At 46.4% G+C, this 23,627-nt stretch overlaps 2 protein-coding genes across 7 annotated transcripts; one reads left to right on the plus strand and one right to left on the minus strand.

Moving 5' to 3' along the window:
• The first annotated feature begins 42 nt into the window (after positions 1–42).
• Positions 43–3,728, plus strand: Mea1 (male-enhanced antigen 1). 4 transcript variants are annotated; one of them, XM_076858712.1, is made up of 5 exons: positions 43–157; positions 692–972; positions 1,059–1,161; positions 1,594–1,750; positions 3,151–3,728. In XM_076858712.1, the coding sequence occupies exons 1-4, from the start codon at positions 43–45 to the stop codon at positions 1,743–1,745; spliced, it is 651 nt and encodes a 216-aa protein (XP_076714827.1). In that variant the 3' UTR covers positions 1,746–1,750; positions 3,151–3,728. The 4 variants fall into 4 exon arrangements, with proteins under 4 accessions (XP_076714827.1, XP_076714826.1, XP_076714829.1 ...); XM_076858711.1 differs by lacking the exon at positions 3,151–3,728 and having other exon boundaries at positions 1,594–1,981; XM_076858714.1 differs by lacking the exon at positions 3,151–3,728 and having other exon boundaries at positions 98–186; positions 1,594–1,981.
• On the minus strand, positions 1,863–23,627 carry Ppp2r5d (protein phosphatase 2 regulatory subunit B'delta). Of its 3 annotated transcripts, none has more exons than XM_076858709.1 (16): positions 23,176–23,626; positions 18,287–18,364; positions 7,368–7,602; positions 6,932–7,131; positions 6,736–6,846; positions 6,544–6,636; positions 5,970–6,100; positions 5,769–5,828; positions 5,550–5,658; positions 5,286–5,339; positions 4,803–4,973; positions 4,574–4,701; positions 3,795–3,896; positions 3,464–3,536; positions 3,204–3,320; positions 1,863–3,048 (listed from the first exon to the last, which is right to left on the minus strand). In XM_076858709.1, the coding sequence occupies exons 1-16, from the start codon at positions 23,428–23,430 to the stop codon at positions 2,911–2,913; spliced, it is 2,055 nt and encodes a 684-aa protein (XP_076714824.1). In that variant the 5' UTR covers positions 23,431–23,626; the 3' UTR covers positions 1,863–2,910. The 3 variants fall into 3 exon arrangements, with proteins under 3 accessions (XP_076714824.1, XP_076714823.1, XP_076714825.1); XM_076858708.1 differs by having other exon boundaries at positions 18,287–18,367; XM_076858710.2 differs by lacking the exon at positions 18,287–18,364 and having other exon boundaries at positions 23,176–23,627.

Consider the following 23,627-nt stretch of genomic DNA (forward strand, 5'->3'; position numbering starts at 1 on the left):
GGATTCACTGGGTAATGTAGTTCTTTGTTGTCGGGGCAGGGGATGGCGGAGGCGGGGCTAGGGGCGGACTCTTCGTCCTCGCTCGCGTCAGTCCAGAGCACGGGGCGGGGCTGGAGGAGTGGGAGCACCAGCACGTCCTGCCCCACCGGAAGTGAAGGTGCGGGTCCGACGGTGGGCTCTGAGAGGGTGAGGCGCGCGGAAACACCGGCGCTGAGAATCGGTGGGGCGGGTGGGAACGCCGCAACTGGGACCTTTTGAGGGGCGCCCTGGGAGCCTGAAGGGGTTTTGTCAGGCTGTTTAGAGGGGAACCCTTAGGAGAAAGGAGGAGGGGGCGGGTACGCTCTGTCCTGGGGAGACGTGCGACCTGGGGTTCTTTAGTCCGGGAGGGGCGTGGTGGGGAAGTCGGGGTTCTGGAAAGCTGGTAGGGCCTCTAGTTGGGCTGTTTATTTAGAGACTGGGAGAGAGAGGCGGGTGGGGCCTGGTCCTAGAAAAGAGCCCGGACTTAAAAGGGGGAGCAACGAGAGACTGAAGAAGTAGGGGAGAAGGATGCGAGTAGGGGAGAAGGATGCAGAAACCTTGGGGAGTGAAGCTGGTTTGATGGAAACAAGGAGACTGTGAGGAGCTGGAAAATAAGATGAAGGCGCTCCTAGTTTCATCCAATCCCTATCCTCCTGCCTCCCTGTTCTTGCAGCCCCTGCCCGGATGGCCGCAGTAGTTCTAGGGGGAGACACCATGGGCCCTGAGCGTATCTTCCCCAATCAGACTGAAGAACTGGGGCCACATCAGGGCCCTACAGAAGGCACTGGGGATTGGAGCAGTGAGGAGCCTGAAGAAGAGCAGGAGGAAACAGGGGCAGGCCCGGCTGGCTACTCCTACCAGCCCCTAAACCAAGATCCTGAACAAGAGGAGGTGGAGCTCGCACCAGTGGGGGATGGAGAAGATGTAGTTGCTGACATCCAGGATCGGATCCAGGTATAGTGGAGGGAATTGTTAAGAACAAATAAAGCTGAGCTCCTGCAAATGAAAGCAGGACCCTACCTGTCTCTCTGGTTCCACAGGCCCTGGGGCTTCATTTGCCAGACCCACCATTAGAGAGTGAGGATGAAGATGAGGAGGGAGCTACTGCATTGAGCAGCCACAGTTCTATTCCCATGGACCCAGGTAAAAGGATCATTCTTTCATTAGGGAATAATAGACTGGCTTGAACCAGGAAAGGGAAGTTACAGGGGAATAATTTATTCCTAGTTTGTAAGCTAGGATTTTGCTGACTTCAGAATCCAGGTGAAACATTATTCTGCTAGACTTGGGGATGAGCAGGGTTGCTTAGAAATAAGATGAATCTGGTGACCCCACCAGTTAAGGGCTCTGGGTTGATTCAAGAAATGGGAAGAGGGGCTGGGGATGTGGCTCAAGCGCCTGGCGTGCGTGCGTCCCGGGTTCGATCCTCAGCACCACATACAAACAAAGATGTTGTGTCCGCCGATAACTAAAAAATAAATATTAAAATTCTTTAAAAAAAAAAAAAAAAGAAATGGGAAGAGGAGCTGGGCCCTTTGTTTCTATCTCCTAACTGGCCTCTGGCTGTGATTTCAGAACATGTAGAGCTGGTGAAAAGAACAATGGCTGGAGTAAGCCTTCCTGCACCAGGAGTTCCTGCCTGGGCTCGGGAGATATCAGATGCCCAGTGGGAAGATGTGGTACAGAAAGCCCTTCAAGCCCGGCAGGCATCTCCTGCTTGGAAGTGACCATAGTAAGAACTGCCTCATCTTTCTACATTCCAGGCCAGAACTAGCACAGGACTGAATACATCCTCTAATTGTAATATCTTACCCATCACCCTTTCACATCAAGGCAAATCAGACTTCTGCTCAGAGACCCACTTTATTCAGTTCTGTACATATGGGGACATTGGCCCAAGCCCAACCCACCTTAACATGTATCATTCTGTGGAGAATAAAGCACCCTATGTACACAGCCAAAAGCCACACTGCCTGTATTCCTGGAACCTGGGTCCAGCCCTCCCAGCCCCTTTCCTCTCCAAAAGGGACCGGTTAGGACCTGCCCAGCATCAGCACAAACAAGGAAATAAATAGGTATTGGGGGGAGCTATGCTTGGGGCACTCCTCCCTGCTTTCTTCTTTCAACTTTGGGAACCAACAGCACAGGAAAGCAGTCAGCCACAGGGTGGTCCCTTCCATGTTTGTGATCCCAGGGCTGCTGCTCACCAGAGAGGGGGTGTAGGGTAGGGGTGATTATTTACACCCTCCCCTGCTTGGTCCATCTGGGCTCTATATTCATCATCTGTTGTCCACAGCCAGTACTTTTCTCCTTTAGGATCTCCATGTTCTCTTGAACAGGCAGGGAATAAAAGGAAAATAATAAAACCCTGTCAGCCTGCACACTTCTGGGGCTGGGGGCTTATTTGTGCTGCTGGAGTTTGACTCCCCTCCAGCTACTCACTCCAGGGGCCAGTGGAGCTTGACATAACTTTGGTGAGAATAACCTCCTGCTCCTTCCTATATGCCTCTGCGTTGGGAGAGGAAGAGACACCTAGAATTCAGGTGAGGATGAAGGGGAGAGGAGAGGAGCATATGTATTCCTGTGTGTATTTCTCAGCAACCTCAGATAGCTGTGGGTTAGGAGCAGAAGTGGGACAGGCATCCCCAGGTTCTCTTTGCACTGAGCATCTTGATGCTCAGCCTGTCTGTACTAGCCACAGGGAGGCATGAACACGCTTTGGGGAGAAGAGAGACCACTGGGTGTCCCTGCTTCAAGTGCCTCCATCCTCTAGAGTAGCTAGCTAGAGAGGTGCTGCCTTTCCCCAAGTCAGCCAGTAGGGAGCAGAGGGTGGAGGGCTGGGGCAGCGTCCCAGGGCTGAGTGGGCTGTGACCCTGTGGGAAGGTGAGGGGGTCAGAGAGCTTCTTGGCTGGCAGTTAGGAACTCTTCTGCCCGCTTATGGGCCTCCAGTGCCTTGATGGTGTAGACGTCCTGGGGCAACTCTGACTTCCTCCGAAGCAGCACTTTTTCCTTCTTGATGTCCTTTAGCATCTACAAGTGGATAGGGAGAAGACAAGGAATGATGATCAATTCCCAAGAAATTATATTTCCTTCTCTTATTCTTAGGTTCTGTTGCTCTTCTTTCCCTTCCAGACCTGTTAATTTCTACTCCACCTCCCCAGTCCTTACCCCTGGTGCCCTCCCACCTGCACAGCCTCTGTCTCCACCGTCCTCTTCAGAAGCTGGATGTCCTCTGCTGTAGGGGTTTCTGTCTCCATGGAGTACACAGGGGGCAGAGGTGGAGGAGCACGGAACATGGGATACTGAGGGAGGAGATGTGGATGAAGAGTTGAGAGCCACTTCAGAGGTTTGTGGGCCTGTGTGTCTCATATTCTTCCACCAAAAATCCCTAACCCCTAGTTCCAGATGGGACCCTGAGTTCAGGGCATTGGCATAAAAATCTCACCTGAGGATTAAGCCGGGCCAGTTCCTCAATCTTTTGCCACATCTCTTCTCTTTCCTTCATTCGGAACCGGCCCCTGAGGGAGCAAAAGTAGGAATGAGAGAACGAAAGTGAGCTGGAAGTAAAAAATGAAAGTCTTCCAGGGAGGGGTGGGATTGTGGCTCAGCGGTAGAGCGCTTGCCTAGCACGGGCAGGACCCGGGTTCGATCCTCAGCACCACATAAAAATAAAGGCATTGTGTTGTGTCCATCTACACCTAAAAATAAATATTTAAAAATAAAATAAAACAATATTTAAAGAAAAAAAAAAGTTTTCCAGGGAGAGAAATACTCACTTCTGTTTCTCTGCCTTGTACTGTTGTGTGCAATCATCAAAGAGCTTCTGATTCATTTCCATAAACAGCTTCAGGGCATTGTAGATCAGTCCATGGATTGTCCTGCCACCCAGAAGAAAGATCACATGCAGGCCAGAGCCTACCCTTAATGCCTGGGCCCCATGTTTACTTGTTTATAGGAGGTCTCTCTACCAACAGCTTTTTCATTTACTACCCCCATTTCCCAAACCTTTATAAGCAGATAGTTCTAGCCAAATTGTGACTTAAGACTAGCATTTCATGGTCTTTGCAAATACTGATCCACCTGTCTATACTTCCCCTACCCCATACTCCAAAAGTCTTCCTTCTTTACACCACTTCCCACTCTAATCCACACTAATGGTCTCCCAGCAACACAATGGACTGAATGTACCACACTATATGTTTGCTCTCAGCAAGAAGCTTTTTTTTTTTTTTTAACAACTCTTAGATTCTATGCATGCTCTCTAAATGGATCACATCAGCTTCTCCCAGCATAGAATTGTGTCTTCAAAGCTGTAACATACCTGTGGAATAGCTGACCCCAAAGAGCAATGTACAGACCACTGCTCTGCTATTTGATATCCCAGAGATCTCTCATACAGGCATCTTTTCTCTCTAGTCAGTCCCTCAAGGATCTACCAATAAACAGTGGGCATCAGCCCCACTTGCTGAGTGACCAGGTGAGATTCACACCTTCAAAAATTCCAAAACCAGATCCCCACACCCAGCCCCAGCCCAGCCCCAGCCCAGCCCCATACTTGTTCCAGTGGCTCTTGGAGTTCCTGTAGAGTGCAGGGAACATGATGGGGAGGACTCTGGCAGCATTGTCACTTATCAGGCTCATGATGTATTCATTATTCCAGTAATAGAGAGCACGCTCTGCCACCTGGTGGAGAGAGGTGGGACTCAATGGAGGCACTATCTACCTGCCTTACTCAAGATCTGCTAAATTCCTGGGAGCCTTGGATATGTTGAGTTTGGCTTCACCTGGAAATGGGGACTGGAGACACACTTGGCAAGCTGACGGAAGAGTGGTTCCATCACTTTGCTAAACTCTGAGGGTTCAATGACATCCAGAATCTCCTCTAGTTCATTCAGGAACATCACCTCCTTGGGGCTGTGAGTCTTGGGCCAAAACTTAAGAAGTCCCACAATCACCTGTTGTGAGAAGAAGACATAAGGATAAAATTCTTAATACTGTCTGGTTTTCTGGGAAGCTTTCCTGCCTCTCTTCCCCACCCTTAGCCTTGTGGGCAGAGTTTGGGTAACCTCGGCTAACGGCTTATGTTTCTTTGGCTTGGATCTGCTTCCTAAGTGTATATAGATTTCATTTCTCATTCAGGGAGGAAACCATGTCACCTATCAGGCCACAGCCCTCCTGAGCACCTGCTTACGGCATTGCTCAATTATAAATTGGTAAGCAATGCTGATGACAGTAAAAGGTTGACTTGGGCTCAGAAGGGGAATTACCGGCTCAGTCAGACTGCTCTCCTTCTCCAGGAATTGTACCACACAGTAAGCCAACTGCAAAAGGTTGAGGTAGAAAGGAGGTGAAATTAGGGCCAGACGGTCTCACAATTCAATGACAAAAACAAGATCCCAAAATGGAAGGGGAAATATAAAGGATTTATCCCACCCATTCCCTGTGCCATAACTATCCCAGCAGAAATACCTTCCCTCCCCTCCTTGTCTTTCCTGCCCAAGTTGGGGATCATGAGGAGGAAAGCACCTCACCTGAGGGTGGTATACACTCAGAGACTTGACTTTGTGAAGCGGAAGCAGGACACGGATGAGAAACATCTTATGCTCTTCCTTAAGGGGTAGGGCAAAGCCATTGATGATACTAGGAGTTAATGGAGGTTTTTTTTAGGACCAAATAGCCAGATCCAAGTTCAATGCACCAGTCTTCCCAACCTTTTTCAGGTATCTATGTTCCTCTACTCCACCTCTCACCTGCCCAAGATCTCCAAGAGTTCAGCAATCCCATTGTGATGCTCTGTCTCATAAATGAACCTGAGGGGAAGAAAATGGGCTCTCTTGACACTAACCCTGATGTCCCTCCAGCATTCTGCAGAGTCTCCATTATCTCGCTGCTCCCCCTCTCCTCCCTAGCAAAGGCTTGCTTTGATCCTAAGTCTGGGCTCATGAACTCACCTATAGAAGATGTGGTTGATCTGCCTACGGATATAAGCCCGGAGCCCCAAAAACTTGCCATAGATACGATGCAAAATGGTCTTGAGAAAGTCCCGCTCTCGAGGATCCTCACTGTCAAATAGGTCCAGGAGCTGGAAGCAGGAGGGAGGAAAGGCAGCAAGTGAGGCAGCAGCCAGGGAAGGCTAGGGCTAGGTGACAGGGTCTTAGCCAGGGGAAGCTTCCAGGTTTTCTGGAGAAAGGGGAGTAAGGACAAGTGTCTGAAAAGCAGAGTAATTCTATTCTACTGATCTACTCCAAGTGGTATCTGGCCGTGTGTGTGTGTGTGTGTGTGTGTGTGTGTGTGTGTATCCCATTGAGAAGTACTGTGTTGCTTTTTTTTTTCCATTTTGCTAAAAGCTTCTTAAGGGCACTGAGCTTTTTTAACCCACCATGGTCTCCTTAAACTAAACCCAGCTGAAATTCCAGTATAATAGTCATAATGTGAAAGAGCATCTGGGACAGAGGTGAGGGGAGGCATGGGGCTACAGTTTATGGAATGGATAGAGGGGGAAGGACAGGAACCTCAGGGACTCACAGCAAGGACAAACTTCTGGTCAATATACTTCTTGGCTATATTCGGCTGGAAATCAGGAGACTCAAGGAAACGTAAGAAAAACTCATATACAAGCTGTAGAGGAAAAGAAACATCCACTGAGGAACTCCCCAAGGAATAAAAGATACCCTGTTCCCTGCAGCCAGAGACAGCATGCTCCCTTGCCCTGGTTACCTGAAGATGAGGCCAGGCAGCTTCCAAGGTAGGCTCATCTTCCTCTGGATCGAATTCAGCCCCTGTAGGATTCGATGAAGGTGGCAGTGTCCGGAAGAGGTTCACTGAAAACTGAGGGGTAGGCCCAACTTAGAGCACCGTGCAGGCTTCTCCAGGGCCCCCACCCCTAGCCCTTGTGTTCTTTCCCTATGCCCACCATGGTTACAGCCTCAGGGTAGATGGCCTCAGTGACAACATCACGGCTGTGGGTGATGTACTCCACCATCTCATTGAGTCCTGCCCGCTTCACCTCCTTAAATTTGAGGTCACTGAGTGGGTCTGACACAAAGTCAAAGAGGACGCAGCACTGGCGTAGCTTCTGTATAAACAGCTCCTCCCGCTCCTGGGTTGGTGAGTCTGTGGAAGGGGCCCCAGCAGTTAGCTTCTCCTCCCCCATCCCTCATCCCTCATGCCCGACCTGCTGGCCTTACAGAGCTTTCCCCTTTCCCACAGCTACCATCCTGTTCCCTGGACCTCCACCCCAATGAAAGTGCCCCTCACATTCTCTTGAATTCTCTTCTACCCAAGATACCCTAAAACTTCCATCTGCCAATGCCCAGTGCATGATAACCATTCTGACTAGCTGCAAGTACCTTTCAGGGCAGGAAGCTTCTGCAGCTCCCGGTTCTTGCTGAGGTTGAAGCGGGAGGAGCTTTGCCGTCGCTCCTTCTTGACAATCTGGGGTCCCCCTGAGTACTTGATTTTGCTGAGCTGTGTTGGGGGGGGTGTGCTGTTGCTGGGACGCTTGTTAGATGATGGTGGCTGAGATTGAGGTTGAGGTTGGGGCTGAGGCTGAGGCTGAGGCTGTGGCTGGGGCTGGGGCTGTGCCTGGTCAAACAAGTAATCTGTTGAAGTCCACTCCCCAGGAGATCTTCCCACCCCAGGCTTCCCTCCATCCCTACTCTCTTTATGCCTGTACAGCCTAGGTAGTAAGCAGTTGTCTCTTACTCTAAAGAAGTTAGGCCAGAAACAGGAATGGGTATGGACTGTAGCCTTGGAAGGGAACAGTCAAGAGGTCATGTCTCACTAGGCACAGTGGTACACACCTATAATCCCAGCAACTCAGGAGGCTGAGCCAGGAGGATTATAAATTCAAAGCCAGTCTCAGCAATTTTACAAGGGCCTATACAACTTAGTGAGACCCTGTCTCAAATTTTAAAAATAAAATAAAAAAGGGCTGGGGATGTGGCTCAGTGGTTAAGTGTCCCTCAGTTCAATCCCTGGTATAAAACAAAAGAAAGTCATGTCTCCCAAAGTGATGCTCAGGCCGTGGGGAAAAACCCTCAAAATGTTCATTCCTGCCAAGCATGGTGGCATGCACCTGTACTCCTGCTCTTTAGGAGCCTGGAGCAGGAGGATCACTTGAGCCCAAGAATTTGAGATTTGAGACAAGCCTGGGCAACATTGTAAAACCCTGTCTCAAAACAACAACAACAAAAACACCTCATTCTAATTCATGATCAGGCAAAATAAATTGATGGATTGATAGTGACACAAGTCAGAAAAGTGGTTATCTTGCCAGAGTAGGGATGGCGGTGGAGAAGGAGTAAGGGTAGTGGTAGTAAGGTACTGCTGAGAAGAGACGTTGGGAATACTGTTTTGTTGTTGTTGTTGCTGTTTTTATACTAGGAATTGAACCCAGAGGTGCTCAATCCCTGAGCCACATCCCTAGCCCTTTTTATTTTTGATTTTGAAACAGGGTCTCACCAAGTTGTATAGGGCCTCACCAAGTTGCTGAGGCTGGCTTTGAACTTGAGCTCCTCCTGCCTTAGCCTCCCAAGCCACTGGGATTACAGATAAACCCTACTGCACCTGGCCGTTGTTTTTTGCAGTATTTAGGATTGATCACAGGGCCTCATACATGCTAGGAAGTGTTCTACCACTGATCTACATCCCTAGCCCCATCAATGAAGAATTTTCTTAGTGTTGGAAACATTTTACATCTTGATTGGATCTGGCAAGTGGTACATACTAAAAATTTACTGAGCAGTACATCTAAGATCACTGAATGTATGTTTTTCTTCAATTAAAGGGTAAAACAAATTTATTCTCATGTCTTGGTAGTTTTACTACTAGAAATTAAGCTTAATAAAGATCCTAAATTTAAGACAAGCTTTTCAGGATGGGGAGATAGCGCAGTGGTGGAGCTCTTGCCTAACACAATGAAGGCCCTGGATTTGATCCCCAGCACTACAAAATTTTTTTAAAAAAGGGCAGTGGGGAGCTTTGTTTGGGGCTAGGGTGTAGCTTAGCAGTAGAATACTTGCTTAGCAAGTACAAGGACCTAGGTTCCATCCCCAGAAGTGGGGGGAAAAAAAAAGTTTTGCTGCAAACACTTGAAGAGTCTCACAAGAAAAAATAAATAAGTAGAATTATGTTTATGAAAACCATGTGATAAATGTAACTATGAAAAATATTTACACAATCCTAGTAATTTCACCAAAATTAATAAGCATTTTGAGAAGAGGGGCAATGTCACCATCGGGGCACAGGAATGGCGAGGACTTATATTTTCCACTATAGAAAGTCAATAGATAAACCAGATATGATGGCACACACCTATAATCCCAGCAACTGGGAAGGTTAAGGCAGGAGGAAGTGGATTCAAAGCTAGCCTCAGCAATTTGGTAAGGCCCTACACAACTCAGCGAGACCCTGTCTCTAATAAAATATTTTAAAAAAGAGCTGGGGACGTGGCTGAGTGGTTAAGTGACCCTGGGTTCAATCCCTGGTACCAAAAAAAAAAAAAAAAAAAAAAATCAAACCCAAAAGTCAATAGATAATCCAAGTTTCAAAAATTAAAAAAAAAAAAAAAAAGCAGTGAAAGACTCAATTTGGTAGCTATTCAGGAGATTGAAGCAAGAGAATTCAAATTTAAGGCAAGCCTGGACAATTTAGCAAAGACCCTATCTCAAAACAAAAAAGAGGGCTGGAATAGAGTTCTTGCTAAAATTCACAAAGCCCTGGGTTCATTCAATCCCTAGCACCACACACACATACACACACACAAAAGAAAGCTGGGTGTGGTGGTGCACACCTACAATCCCAGGGACTCCAGAGGCTAAATCAGGAGGATCACAAGCCAACCTCAACAACTTGGCAAGACCCTGTCCCAAAATAAAATTAAAAACAAAAAGGACTGGGGATGTGGTTTACTGATTAAGTGCTCCTGGATTCAACTAAAAAAAAAAAAAAAAAAAAAAAAAAGATGGGTAAGGATTAATGCTTAGAGTCCAAATTTGGCTAATTTGGAAATACAAATACAAATATCAATCTGTGAGGAAAGAGTTCAGAGTGGTTACACAAAGCAACAATGCAGGGGTTGCTCTTTTCATCACAAGCCAACACTACCTTTTAACTTTCTGAATGACCATGTTGAAAAATATTAAAACAAAAAGGCAAAAACTACCTAATGAAAGAAAACTGCTTCCAACATGAAGTTAAATAAGAACAAAACTGTATATGCAAAATGAGCTCATACACATTAAAATACATGCAAAGGACCAAAACAGGTTCTAAAATGGAAAGAATAAGTCTGAGGAGTCCTTAGTAACTAAGTCCTATAGTGATAACATTATAGATGACTTTTTCTTTTCCTTTTCCCTATTTCTTTGTTTATGTTTTGTTGTTTTTGGTACTAGGGGTTAAACCTAGGAGTGTTCTACGACTGAGCTACATCTCCAACCCTTTTCAAATTTCTTTGAGACAGGATTTCACTAAGTTGCCCAGGCCAGCCTCAAACTTGTGATCCTCCTGCTTCAGCCTCCCAAGTAGCTGGGATTCCAGGTGTGTGCCACCATGCCAAGCATAGATACATTTTTCTACATTTACAGATTTTTTACAAGCTGACAGTGCTTTTGTAATAAAAGAAAGATGACTAATTTTTAAAAACGGTCCCTTTGAGAAGGGATAGCTCCCAGACATGGTAAAGGGCCCATAAAGCCAATTTTCAGAAGCCTAAACAGTTCTGCCACTCACAGGTATTCCTAAATGTCCTGGTAACACTCTTGTGAGAACAGAAGATCCTAGCCCCCAAGTAGAGGCTGCAGGAATAAGGTCATGTCCAGCTGGATACCCACACCACGGAAGGAAAAGCTGACCTCCTATTCTTAACCACATCATTCCCCTCCTCTCCAGCCCCTGACTCCTCACCATAAGAATGGGAGATTTAAAACCCTCTAGGTTGGAGGAGAGGAGGAAAACAGAACTGTCATCCTTTTCATATTCTGAATTATTTTGTAGAAACCAGTTCTGTCAAGTTTGTGACCTATCTGGGAATGAAAGAACTAGAGAGGAGTACTGGGTATAGCCCAGACAGGCCTGTGGGTTCAATGTGGCTCCTTACCACTTAGGCTACCTCATTCTCTCCTTTACTACAAAGGACCGCCCCAGACACCAGTTTCATTAGAGGAATGAAAGGAAGCGGGGCAGGAGCAGCTATCACACCTTCTCTGCCATGACAACACTCAGCCAGTGTGATTTTAGTTAGATAATGCAAGGAGCCCTGGAGTCTGGGGTTTCCTTTTCTATATACGGCAGATGAATCACCTTGGGGACAGGCTCAAAAAGAGGTAGAAGGTTGGGAGGCCATCACTTGGTGTGCATCCAGATCTTTATAAGAGGTATCTTCTAATAGTACTATTCTTTTTTTTGTTTGTTTTTGGTACTGGGGATTGAACCTAGGGGTGGTTTAGCCACTGAGTTATATCCCCAGCCCTTTTTTTCTTTTCCTTTCTTTCTTTTCTTTTTTTTTGAGACAGGGTCTCACTAAGTTGCTGAGGCTGCCCTCGAACTTGCGATGCTCCTGGCTTAGCCTCCCAAGTTATTGGGACTTCAGATGCTTTTAGGAATGCATCCTAGAAATTCCTTCCTATGCTAACACACCTCAAATGTTTGAGTCCATTTTTCTCTTGTTTGAAAATGGGTGACCCAGAAAAATCACTGTATCTCTCAGGACCCAGTTTAAGTTCCATCTTCTTCCAAAAAGGCTTCTCAGATCATGCCAGTCCTTAGGTACTGCTCCACCCCCCACCTCCTAACACTACTTGTCTGTTCCATTGATTCTATAATCATTCACCCCTAGTAGTACCTCTTGCTTTGTCTCTTTATATATCATTTCCTCAAGATGACAAGCCCCTTGGATGTCCAGTCTCTGGTTTATACCCCTGTAGGTGCCCTTGTACTGACATTAACAAACATTCAGTGAATGTTTGGCTGGTTGATTAAGAGCCAAAGCTCTTGGCTCCTCTTCAGGCTTCTCCCCATGGCCCTTCCTCTCCTGTCCCAACAAAGGAACCCGCAACACAGAGCACTGTACAGCATCAGGAACAGAGAAAACTTAGTGATACTAGGGCAAGAGGCTCAGTGCCAGCATGAGGAACAAGACTCTGAGGGAGAGACAGACACCCAGCACCTCCATGAGCCACATACTGGGCCACATACAGAGAAAGGCATTCTTCCCAGAATGGGGAAAAACAGCCTCAATTTTCTCTGTTAAAAAGGAGAAAGTTGGACTAGATTGTTGGTTTCCCAACCACTCTCCAAGTAAGGTCTTAAGAAAACAGAGGGTTGCATAACTATAAAAATAATGTTCTAGGGCTGGGGTGGCTCAGCAGTAGAGTGCTCATCTAGAATGTGAGAGGCCCTGGGTTCAATCCTCAGCACCACATAAAAATTAATAAATAAATAAAGGTATTGTAAAAAATAAAAATAAAATAAATAATAATAATAATAATGTTCAAGCCAGGTATAGTGGTACACACCTATAATCCCAGCAACTCAGGAGGCTGAGGTAGGAGGATCGTGAGTTCAAAGCCAGCCTCAGAAACTTAGTGAGGCCCTAAGCAATTCATCAAGACTCTGTTCTCTAAATAAAATATAAAAAAGGGCTGAGGATGTTGCTCAGAGGTTAAGTGTCCCTGGGTTTAATCTCTGGTACACTGCCCCCGCAAAAAAAAATAGTAATAATAATGTTCAAATAGCCACCCGAGTCGATGCCTATGGTTCCTTCCACACTAGGATTGTGTTATTGAAGGCTGGGCTAGCCAGAGAGCAATAGAGTAGGCTAAGTCTACCCTCCACCCCACTGTGCCACGCCAGTTTTGTGAGGACCATTGGCTCCCAGGCACTAGACCCATCTGAGAGACAGCTGGTCCAGCCAGTAAAGCCCCAGTTCTCAAGATCTGATGAGGCACCCTCTGTCTGTTTACACTTTACAAGGGAGCATGCTTGTCATACAGGAAGTATGGGGCTGTGTCAGCCATTCACTTCATGTTCAACCATTTCTCCTAAAAACTCCAGCCACTGACTCTTCACTCAACATGGGTGGGAGGCAAGGAATGAAGAACCTTCTATAACCACCACAGTAGGGCTGGCTGACCAAAGGCAATCCATCCAGTCTGCCCTTTACCCCCTACTTTGTCCTGAGACGCTATAAGAGTCCTGAAGTATCTTCTTCCATTTCCAAACTTAACAGGATTCACACCCTAAGAAGCCTTCCTGCATTCAGGTCTCCAGCAATCAAATGGCACCCTGAATTTATGCACCATGCTCATATTCAGGTGATTTCAACTACACTTGCCCACTCTGAACCAATCCTGATCCTACCTAATCCTAACATGGCTGCTAGATACTTAAATATAAAATATATATATATAATTTAAGCACTTTGGAAATATTACAAGAAAGATTAAGCATAAAGTTAATAAAAATGCAGATTAATATCATATCGTTTGCATAATGAATTAACTGGCCTAATAAGGTTTCAACTTTGAATATTACAGAGGCATTCTCTCCATGTGAGTGATATCTAGATCTCACTCTGTGCTTAACTCTTTCCTTCATTTTTTCACTAAGCTTTATGCTAAGCATTAAAGGTTAAAAGGTGACTAGGGGGCTGGGGTTATAGCTCAGTTGTGGAGTGCTTGCCTAGCATGTATGAGGCACTAGATTTGATCCTCAGCAACACATAAAAAAAGGTATTTTGTCCATCTATAACTAAAAAATTAAAAACAAAATGTGACTAAGATATGGCACTTGCCTTCAAAGAGTTCACAGTTTAGTAGGCAGGACAGACACAAAAGCAGCTAATGGTTCTAGAGCAGTACAAGAACAGAGAGGGCCCCAAAGGCTATGGGAACACAGAAGCCTGAGCTACAAACTCTAACTGGAAGAATTAGGGAAGACATCACTGAAGAGGTGACATTTGATTTAGCTCTTAAGGATACACCTTAGTTAGGCAAAAAAAAAGAAAAGAGGGAAATGAGGCAATCTGGTCAAAGCAACCATATCTATGAGGGCCTGAGTCATAAAAAAAGCTTATATCAAAAGATGAAACATTCAGTGGGACAAGAAAACATGATAGGTACTAGAAGAATGAGGTGGGTCAGATCAGAAAGGCCTTGGAGTTTGGATTTTAACTTGTAAGCAATGAGATGCCAAAATTGTATTTTAAGTATTGAGAACATGGCTGGGAGTATAGCTCACTGATGGAGCATGCATTTGTCATGAGTAAAGTTCTGGGTTCAATCCTCAGCACACAAAAAAAGTAGAAGACTAATAATCCCAGAAAGGTTTTGTTTTGTTTTTTTGATACCAAAGATTGAACTCAGGGGGCTTAACCACTTAGCCACATCCCCAGCCCTTTTTAAATATTTTATTTAGAGACAGGGTCTTGCTGAGTTGCTTAGGGCCTCACTAAGTTGCTGAGGCTGGCTTTGAACTCGTGATCCTTCTGAGTTAGCCTCCCAAGTCGCTGGGATCACAGTTGAGTTGCTGGGATCACAGGCATGCCCCAATGTACCCACTGCACATTGTTTTAGGTTTTTAGGAATAACAGGCTGTGGCCTCAGGGAAGATAAAATGAAATGAAGGAGACTGGGATAATTTCTTCTTCCCTCTGTATCTGTTTTTTGAACTCAGGACAGCAAAGCACACAACAGTTTTTATATGGCATTGAATTTTTTTCTCCAAAGCCAGACCAGGAAAGACCCTTACCTGCAAAAGCAGATTACAATGAGTCTCACTTGATTTCCCAAAGCACCCTTCCGTTCTAGGCTTCTTTACTTAGAGCCAGCATGTAACTTCATTAAGTCCACAAGAGACCTGGCTCCTGAGTCACAGACCTGGGTTGAATTCCAGCTCTGCTGGAGCAAAAGCTATTTAACATCTCTAAGCCTCAAGTTCATCTATAAAATGAGAATGATAATAACAGAACAACCCAAGGAAGTTCTGTGATGGTTAAATGAAACAATGCATGCGTATTACTTAGTACAGTGCATGGTACATAGTGTACTAGATTAACAGAGTCCCCCAAAATTCACATTCACACATTCACCCAGAATCCATGAATGTGACCTTATTAGAAATAGGCTCTTTAAAAAAAAAAAAACCTTAGCAGGGCTCAGTGACATGTAATCCCAGAGGTTCGGGAGGCTGAGGCAGGAGGATCATAAGTTTGAATCTGGCCTCAGTAATTTAGCAAAGCCCAGAGCAACTCAGTGAGATCCTGTCTCTAAATAAAATACAGAAAAAGGCTTAACCAATGTGGCTCAATGGTTTAGTGGGCCTGAGTTCAAATTGCAGTACCAGGAAGAAAAAAGAAAAAAAAAAACCTTAGAGGTAAGAGAATAAAAAGAAATAATAATAAAACATAAATAAATAAGAAACAAGGTCTTTGCAAAAGTAATCAAGTTAAATTGAGGTCATACTGGATAAGAGTGTTCTTAATGACTAGTGTCCTTATAAGAGGGAAATCTGGATAGAGACAGACACACAGGGGAGAACACCATGTGACCAGAGGTTGGAATGATGCATCTACAAACCAATAGATGTCAAGGACTGTCAAAGGTCATCAGAAACTAGGCAAGGGGAACAGAACAAATTCTTACTACAATCTTGGAAGGACATGACTCTGCCAACACCTTGATTTCAGAATTCTAGCCTCAGAACTTTAGAGAATATGGGTTTTTGTTTGTTTGTTTGTTTAATATATATATATTTTTAAGTTTTAGGTGAAAACAATATCTTTATTTTACATTTATGTGGTGCTGAAGATTAAACCCAGTGCCTTGTACATGCTAGATGAGCACTCTACCACTGAGCCACAACCCAGCCGAGAATAAGTTGTTTTTTTAATATTTTTTAGTTGTAGTTGACACAATACCTTTATTTTATTTATTTATTTTTATGTGGTGCTGAGGATCAAACCCAGGGCCTCACACGTGCTAGGCAGGCGCTCTACTGCTGAGCCTCAACCCCAGTCCTTAAGTTTTTGTTATTTTAAGCCAACCAGTTTGTGATAATTTGTTATGGAACTGTAAGAAACTAATACAAAGTAACTACTCAGTAAAATAGATGTTAGCAACTATAGTTATTAGGATCAGTTGGAAAGGATTATCAATTTTGGCCAAAAGAGCTCAAAATTCTGGACTAGAAAAAGGGCAAGGGAAGGATTGTGACAAACTGAGATTGAAGACCATGACCTCACAGCCTGGCTTTTAAAGCATCACTCTGCCATCCATGCATGGGTACCTTTCTGGAAAATCATGGAGCAAAATTCAGGCAGCTGCCTCACATAGGGGAGCACTGAGCAGCTTTTCATAAAGAGCCCTAGGTGAACTTGACACCCTCCTTTTCCAGCAGCTTGAAACAAGACCTACTCCTCTGGGCAGATTTGTCCAGAAACAGTGGGGAAATCACAGCAACTAGTCTCAGCATACTTCTTAATCTGTTCAAACTTTCACTTTCCCATCTATAAAATGAGAGAATTAAATCCTAAGATTCCATCAAACACCAATCTGAAGTTGGTTGGTCTGTTCATACACTAGTTCACTCATTCACAAATGCATTCAAATGCTGGGTGCCCCTGCTGCGCCAGGTACTTCAGTGGTGAGCAAGAGCCTCCTGGAGCTCCCATGCTAACACAGGAAACAGCTTATAAACAGTGAGTTCACAAGGAATTATTTAAGGAGAGTCATGGTTTGGTGCTATCCTGAGACGGAGTGTCAAAAGAGCAACTAACAGAAACCCTGACCATGTCCTGGAGATGGAGATGGGTAGTCAAGGAAGGCTGCCTTAAGGAAATGATATCCAATAGCTGTATCTAATAACTATATGAAGAAGGGTTAGGCAAAAGGTGAAAACAAACCCCTAAATACCATTCTTTCCTTTTAAACTGGGATTCTTAGTCACCCTTGGCTTTGAATGTCAGCCACCAGCTCCCAACTACCTTTCCTTGTGGGTTCCACCAATGTCACCATTCCTGAAGGAGAGACTGAGCCCACAGAATGTGTTGCCAAAAGAACTTATTATAAACCAAGTGAGCACACAGGTGTGAGGAAGAAGCAATGCAGAGTAAAGCCCAGCTTCTTCCCTTAGTTCACAGCTGACACAAATGAAAACAAATGGTTACAACACCAAATGATAAGAACTAGTCTAGAAACATGTTCATACAACTATGTAAGTGCAGAGGAAGGAGCAATTTCTCTTTTGTGGTCCCAAACTTCCACATCTGTAAAATGGGCAAAACCTAGCATGCTGCTTCTGCTTACTTAAAGGAGGCCTAAAACAATGCTCACTGGTATAAAAAGTGTTTTGATCTCTTTAGAGATGCAGCGACCAGCAGTAGTTGGCAAAGTCTGATTCCACAGTTAACCAAACACTTGTCAATCAATCTCTTCTGCCAAAACACCACAGGACCCACCCATAACTAAGAGCTCTGGTGTTCTCCATTCTGAATGTCAAGCAGGAGAGAGGAAGCACAGCACTGGACAGCAGCTTCCACACAGTATGGCTTTTTATTCCACATGTTCACACCATCCAAAGCATCCCACTGAGCACACCCCCATATGTTCATGGACATACCCTGTACTTCCTCAAGTCCCTCCATTCTCTGCTGATCTTTCTCTTTCTGTTTATTGCTTTACAGCCCTAGATTGCTGAGCTGCATTGACCTCTGTTCATGACTGTCCCATGGTCCTATCATTAGAATGAGACCAAGGGCAGTGGGCCCAACCCTGGAAGGGACACCAGGCACTCCCAACCCCTTGCCCCACCCAGAGCCATTTCAAAGTCACCTATCACCCCATAAGCACTCATGGACTTTTCCTCTTCTCCCCAGGACCCTGGACCTCCCAGCTTTTTGCTTTAAGAAAAGGAGACTTCTTTGTTTTGGGGGACTGGGGATCAAACCAGGGCCTTGTGCATGCTTAGCACTGAGCTATACCCCCAGCCCATGAAAAAGGAATCTTCAACACTCAAAAATCAACACAAAGAAAAAAATGACTTTCATAGCAATCTGAGAAGTCTGAAAGAATTAGAGAAAACCAGCCAAAGGGACCTCTGAGGATAATCCAGATGAGCTGTTCAGGGCTGTGTTAGCCTCCTTCCTTCTCCTTCCCTATGTTAGCTTCCCTCCTGAGTAACGCTGACCCCCAGGAGCCTCATCCCCCAGCCATCATGGAACTAGAGCTGGCACCTGCACCACAACTAGGGCTGTGCCTATATTCATTACCTCCTCAGCGTTGTCACCTCCACCATCCTTGCCTGAGCTGCTGGGCTTGGCTGTGCCTTTGGCAAGCTTGGGGGGCTCCTGCTGGGAGAAGATGGAGGAGTTTGGGTTAGCAGAAACTAAGGGAAGGGAGAGGCCTGTCTGGATCCCTTATCCTTGTTGCAACTCTACTCTGTCTGATTGAATCAATCAATCAAAACCGACCTTGTACCTACTTCTAGGTGGGGGATACACATAAAAGGAGATTCAGTCCCTCCAAGAAGTTTAGAATCTAGTTAAGAAGTTATCCTTAACACACAATAATCAGTGCTCTTTCATCTGGGACCTCACCAAGCTGATGCATGGGTTAGGCCTAGGAGGGCCCTCAGTCAGGTAAGAATCAGAGTAAGGAGGCTTAAAGGAAAAGCACTAGAGAACAAGATGCTCAGACAGGCTTCTGGCTGAAGGGGTCAAAGGGATACCAGAGGCTTCCTTGCTAGAAGGGTAGGAGTCACCCTCTCCCCTCAGGGCTATCCAGAGAGACCAGGAGGCATTTTTTTAGATGTCACAAATATCACCAAGACAAGAAGGTGCTACTGTCATTTAATCAGTAGGGCCCAGGGATGCTAACTGGTATAGGAAGTGTCCTACCCAAAAGACCAAGAGCCTGGGCTGGTAAGTACTGGGACAGGGATGAAGGTAAAACCCTGAATTGTTACCAAGAGTGAGCAATAGACTAAAGTTTCCCTTGGGAACCTGGCAGCTGGCTCAGAGCCCTGGCCTGCCCAGCATCTCTTCCTATGCTTTGGGCCAAAAAAAAAAAAAAAAAAAAAAAAAAGCAACCACACAGGAACAGGATGGGGAGAATGTGAAAAAGACTTGGGGATTTAGGTCTGACTGCAATCTCAACACAAATCATCCATGCTGTGGCTGCCTCCATAGCTTACATGATCTTCCACTCAGTTAACAGACCTATGCAGAGTGCTTGGCACCGACAGGGCCCACCTAGAGCCTCTGGTTCAGTCATGAGCATCACACTTTAGGAAGGGCAATGAGAAATCTGAATTTTTCTTAGGGGAAATGTGACCTATACTGGGAGTGTATTCAAAAGCATGGCCCAAGAGCAACAGCTGCAGGAACTAGGATAGTTAACAATGGAAGGGAGGAGTCCTGGGGGTGGGGAAGCAAGATGGATCTCCACCAGCAAATGGGGAGCTGCCATGTGGACTAAAGATGCAACTTGTCCATGTGGACCCAGGGGCAGAAGAGCAATGGGATGAAGTTGCAAGAGGGTAGGCTGGGGTTTGCAAAAAGGATGAATTTTCTCACGGAGCAGTTGCATGGAAACTGGCTGCCTAGTGAAGCTGAAAGCTCCCCAGCCCTGAGAGCATTCAAGCAGAGGCTGGGTGACCTCTTCTAAGGCGTGTTGCAAAAGGGATTCAAGTCTTCAATGAGAACTGGATTGGAGAATCTTGGAAATCACTTCCAGCTCTGAGAGTCTGCAATTCAATAGCAGCCAAGCCCCTTCAGCAAGAAGTGTTAAATCAAATGATTGTGACTATGGGGGCAAAAGGATTTCAGGGAGAAGAGAGCTCTGTGTGGGCTGGAGTAGGGGTAAGGCTTCTTGGGGGAGGGGAGGAAAGAAACCATTCTTGGGTGTGGAGCAGCTGGATGCAGTAGCACAAGGGGGAAAGTATTCCTTTTTAGGCTGAGCATTCCTGATGCCTACTGGCCAGGTTGGCCATACTGACTTCTGTCAGTGGCTCAGTGTATAGGGTGGAGAGAGAGAAGATGGGAGGGAGGTAGGTAGGACACAAAACTGAGGTAACTATCTTTACCCTCAGATGTGGATCCTTCAGACAACCGAAACCCATCTTCATATAAGTCTGATCTACTTTATCTACTTTTAATTTTGCAGTGTTGGGGATCGAACCTAGGGCCTCACTCATACCAGGCAAGCACTTTACCACTAAGCCATATCCCCAGCCCTGATCTCTCTATTTGATCATAAGCTGCTTATTCTTTTTTGTACCCCTCCACCCACCCAATGACACTCAGCATGATGCCTGAGACACATCTCTCAGGGAATGTAGTTAAGAGAAATCCAGCTGCTTTGGTGAGTGGGTGTGAGTGGGTGAATGGGGAACAGCGCCCACCAGCCTTGTTCCCCAGCTCCTGCAGAACAGGTGAAGTGCACACACTGAAGGCCAGCCCAGCTGTTGAGTGCTGCATGACACTGAGGTTAAAAGAATGGCTTGGAGCTAGCCCTGTGTTTGGGGGCTCAACTCTCACTAGCTATATAATTGGATACAAGTTAACTGGCCTCTCTAAGCCTTGTTCTCCTCTTCTATTAAATGACAATCATAGTACCCACTTCCTTAGCATAGTGGCCTGCACATGAAAATCCTAATATTGATCAATGTTGTTGTAATTATTATTATTATGAACAAGAAGAAAGTGGGAGGGAGCAGAGACACCTCACCCAAGAACGTAAAATGTAAATCTCAGATCAGAACAAGGGAGAAGGGGAGACTGCATATTCTCCCAAAAGATTGTCTCAGCACCTGTTCACTAAGCACCTACTGTGTGTAGGTAAGATGTGAAATCAAAATGCAGCTTATTTGTGATCTCAAGGGAGAAGACAAGACTTGTCTCTAATTAATTCCAATCCAAGGCTGAACACAAAAGGGCCGTGAGTGGCCTACCAAATGTTCTGCAAATACAGAGGAGTAGGTAGAGATCACTGGCTCGGGAAAAGCTTCAGGGAGGAGGCAGTGAAGGATAGGATTGGGACCAGCGGAGATGAATGAGAAAGGGGACAGGTGATGGATGAGCAATAAAGAGTCTCCACCCACCCACATGCTCTGTGCCCATCCAGGCAAACTTCAGTCACACTGTCACCTCTCTCCCCCTCAAAACTTGACAACCATTGAAGGAGAACTAATTCAGCCAAAAATCAAATGCAGGGAATTAAATCACACAGGGGATCAGAGATAGGCCTGGCTCCATGCATCCTGATTCTTCTAACACCCTTTCTCAACTTAATAAACTTGTGGTCCTTGCAAATCCATGAATATCTTGTCTTCTCAATCATCTAGTAAGTAAAGATGTTCTGCAATGGGACAGTATCTGGTCCATCAAGCCAAAAGCTACAGATGGATGCAGACCTCACCACAACCCCTGAATTCTACATCACTTAACTCCTGGTATGGCTGACTTATGTATACATACATTGTCTGTAGCTGAACAGCCCAAACCACACTGGCATGCCCACTTCCCAAGGACAGGACCTGGGTGAGGCATACAGCCTGATCTTGCTCTCTACCTCAGGAGATTCAACACATAGTATGTCATTACCAACCCTGAATCTCAGGCCCTGAAAGGTTATGGAGACAACCTAGAATCAAAGCTGCCTGGCAAAAACCTGAAAGCTCCAGGATAAAGACTTTGATTGATAAGGTCAAAGATGGCAGTCCAACAACTCAGTCAATCAGATGGAAAATGAATGCTGCCAATACACCTCTAGAGTCATCAGAAGGGTAGTCACATCAGACCAGAAACATCCCCCAACATGAGGGGCCAGCCTCAAGAGAAGCTGGGGGGAGCTGGAGCTGGTATCCTAGCATCCTCTGTGTGAATCTGTACCTTAAAGGAGCCACACCTCTGAGTCAGACCTCAGCAACAGCAGGAAACAGAGGATAGAAACAGACAGGGATGAAGAATAGGGAAGGCAGTATGGAGGTAGAATAGAAAGTTGAAAGAAGGCAACATCAAGAAATGGCAAAAAAGAAAAGAAGAAATGGCGTGTGGGGATGGGAATATAGCTCAGTGGCAGAGCGTATTCTTAGTATGTGCAAGGTCCTGAGTTGGATCCCCAGCACCACGCACAATGATAATCAAGAAATGGCTTGTGTCAGGACATCATCGCAAAAGCATGGATGTCCAGGGATGGCCTTCATGCTAAGAAGAAAAACTAATCTGAAGGGGTAGATTCCTAATTTGAGGATCATGCAGCCTACAAAGGGGAAAATGCAAAGGTTGTTTTAGGATTAGGAATAAAGGGAGGAGCTTGATCAGATTAGGAAAGTGTCTGGTCTAGGATGAACCTAGGAGCCAAGTGATGTAGGTTAGGAGAGCTTTGGTACAGAAAAGCCCTTTAAGTCAGGGTATCTGATATTGCAGCTGGGCCTCCAGCAGACTGTGTGACCTTGGACAAGTCCCTTCCCTTTCAGGGGCCTCAGTCTCCTCATCTGTACCAGAAGGGATTGCACTACATGTGCTCAGAGCTTCCTTCCAGCACTGACGTTCTGAGGTTCCATCAACAGAAGGAAGAGCTCAGTTCTGCCTTACAAGTTTGTGTGTGAAGGAAGAACTAAAGAAAGGGCCTAGCCAGATTTGGGTGAAGGAGAAAGAAAGCAGCGCTATTCTAGGTCAGGGGGCTTGGCGTTCAGGAAGAAGGGGCGTAGGGAACTGTGGAGAGGCAATCCTAGGCCGGTGAGAAGAAGAGGGAAGGGGGCTGCGCAGGGCGGGGGAAAAGGGCAGTTCTGGAGGGAGACACAGAAACCGGTGGGGGATCGGGGACGGTGGGACACAGAGGGAAAAAAGCAGGGGAGTGACCTAGGAGAGGGGCAGATCCGGAGGGAGGAGGTTACTGGAGCCGCGGGTAGGAGGAGGGAGGAAAAAAAGGGAGGTGTATATGGGGGAAATACGTCCAGGGCAAGGTGGGGAGCTGTCCTAGACGCGGCAGGGGCTGGAGGTGCTGCCAGCCGCGGGGGCTAAGGGCTGCTCCAAGGAGTACTGCGGGGGGCCGGACGGGAGGGTCAGTCTAGGGCTGTCCCGGGCCTGGTTCGGGCCCCTCCCAGAGCTCCGCGCAGGCCCTAATGCGGAGGCGCGAGGGAAAGGGCCACGCTCACCTTCTCCTTCTTCAGTTTATAGGGCATCTCGGCCCGTCCGGACCCGGCCCGGCTCCTGCGGCCGCGCTCCGGCTCCGGCTTTGCTCGGCCGCACTCGGCCCGCTCGGCGTCTCTCCGCCACCGCCTGCGCGCTGCGCCCGGGTCGAGCGGTGCCTGCGCCTCTAATTGGCCCGAACTCTTACAAACCTGCCTGACAACCAGGCGCCGCCTCTTCGGATTGGTCATTGGAGCCAAGCTGCTTCCTTTTTTTCTCATTGGAAAGAAAGAGTACAAACCGCCAGGGTTCGGCTCCCAGAATTGGCTGAGGTAGGAAATCCCACCCCAAAATGGGTCGGGCTTAGTGAAGGAGGCTGGGGTAAGGGGAAGCCCCAGCTTGGCCAGGAGCGCTGTACTCCAGCGTCGGGTGTGCGTCGGCCTCGGCCATTCTTCGTAGCCCTTGGAGCTGTGCTCTT

The sequence above is a fragment of the Callospermophilus lateralis genome, chromosome 6 (assembly GCF_048772815.1).
Source record: "Callospermophilus lateralis isolate mCalLat2 chromosome 6, mCalLat2.hap1, whole genome shotgun sequence".
NCBI classification, from domain to species: Eukaryota; Metazoa; Chordata; class Mammalia; order Rodentia; family Sciuridae; genus Callospermophilus; species Callospermophilus lateralis.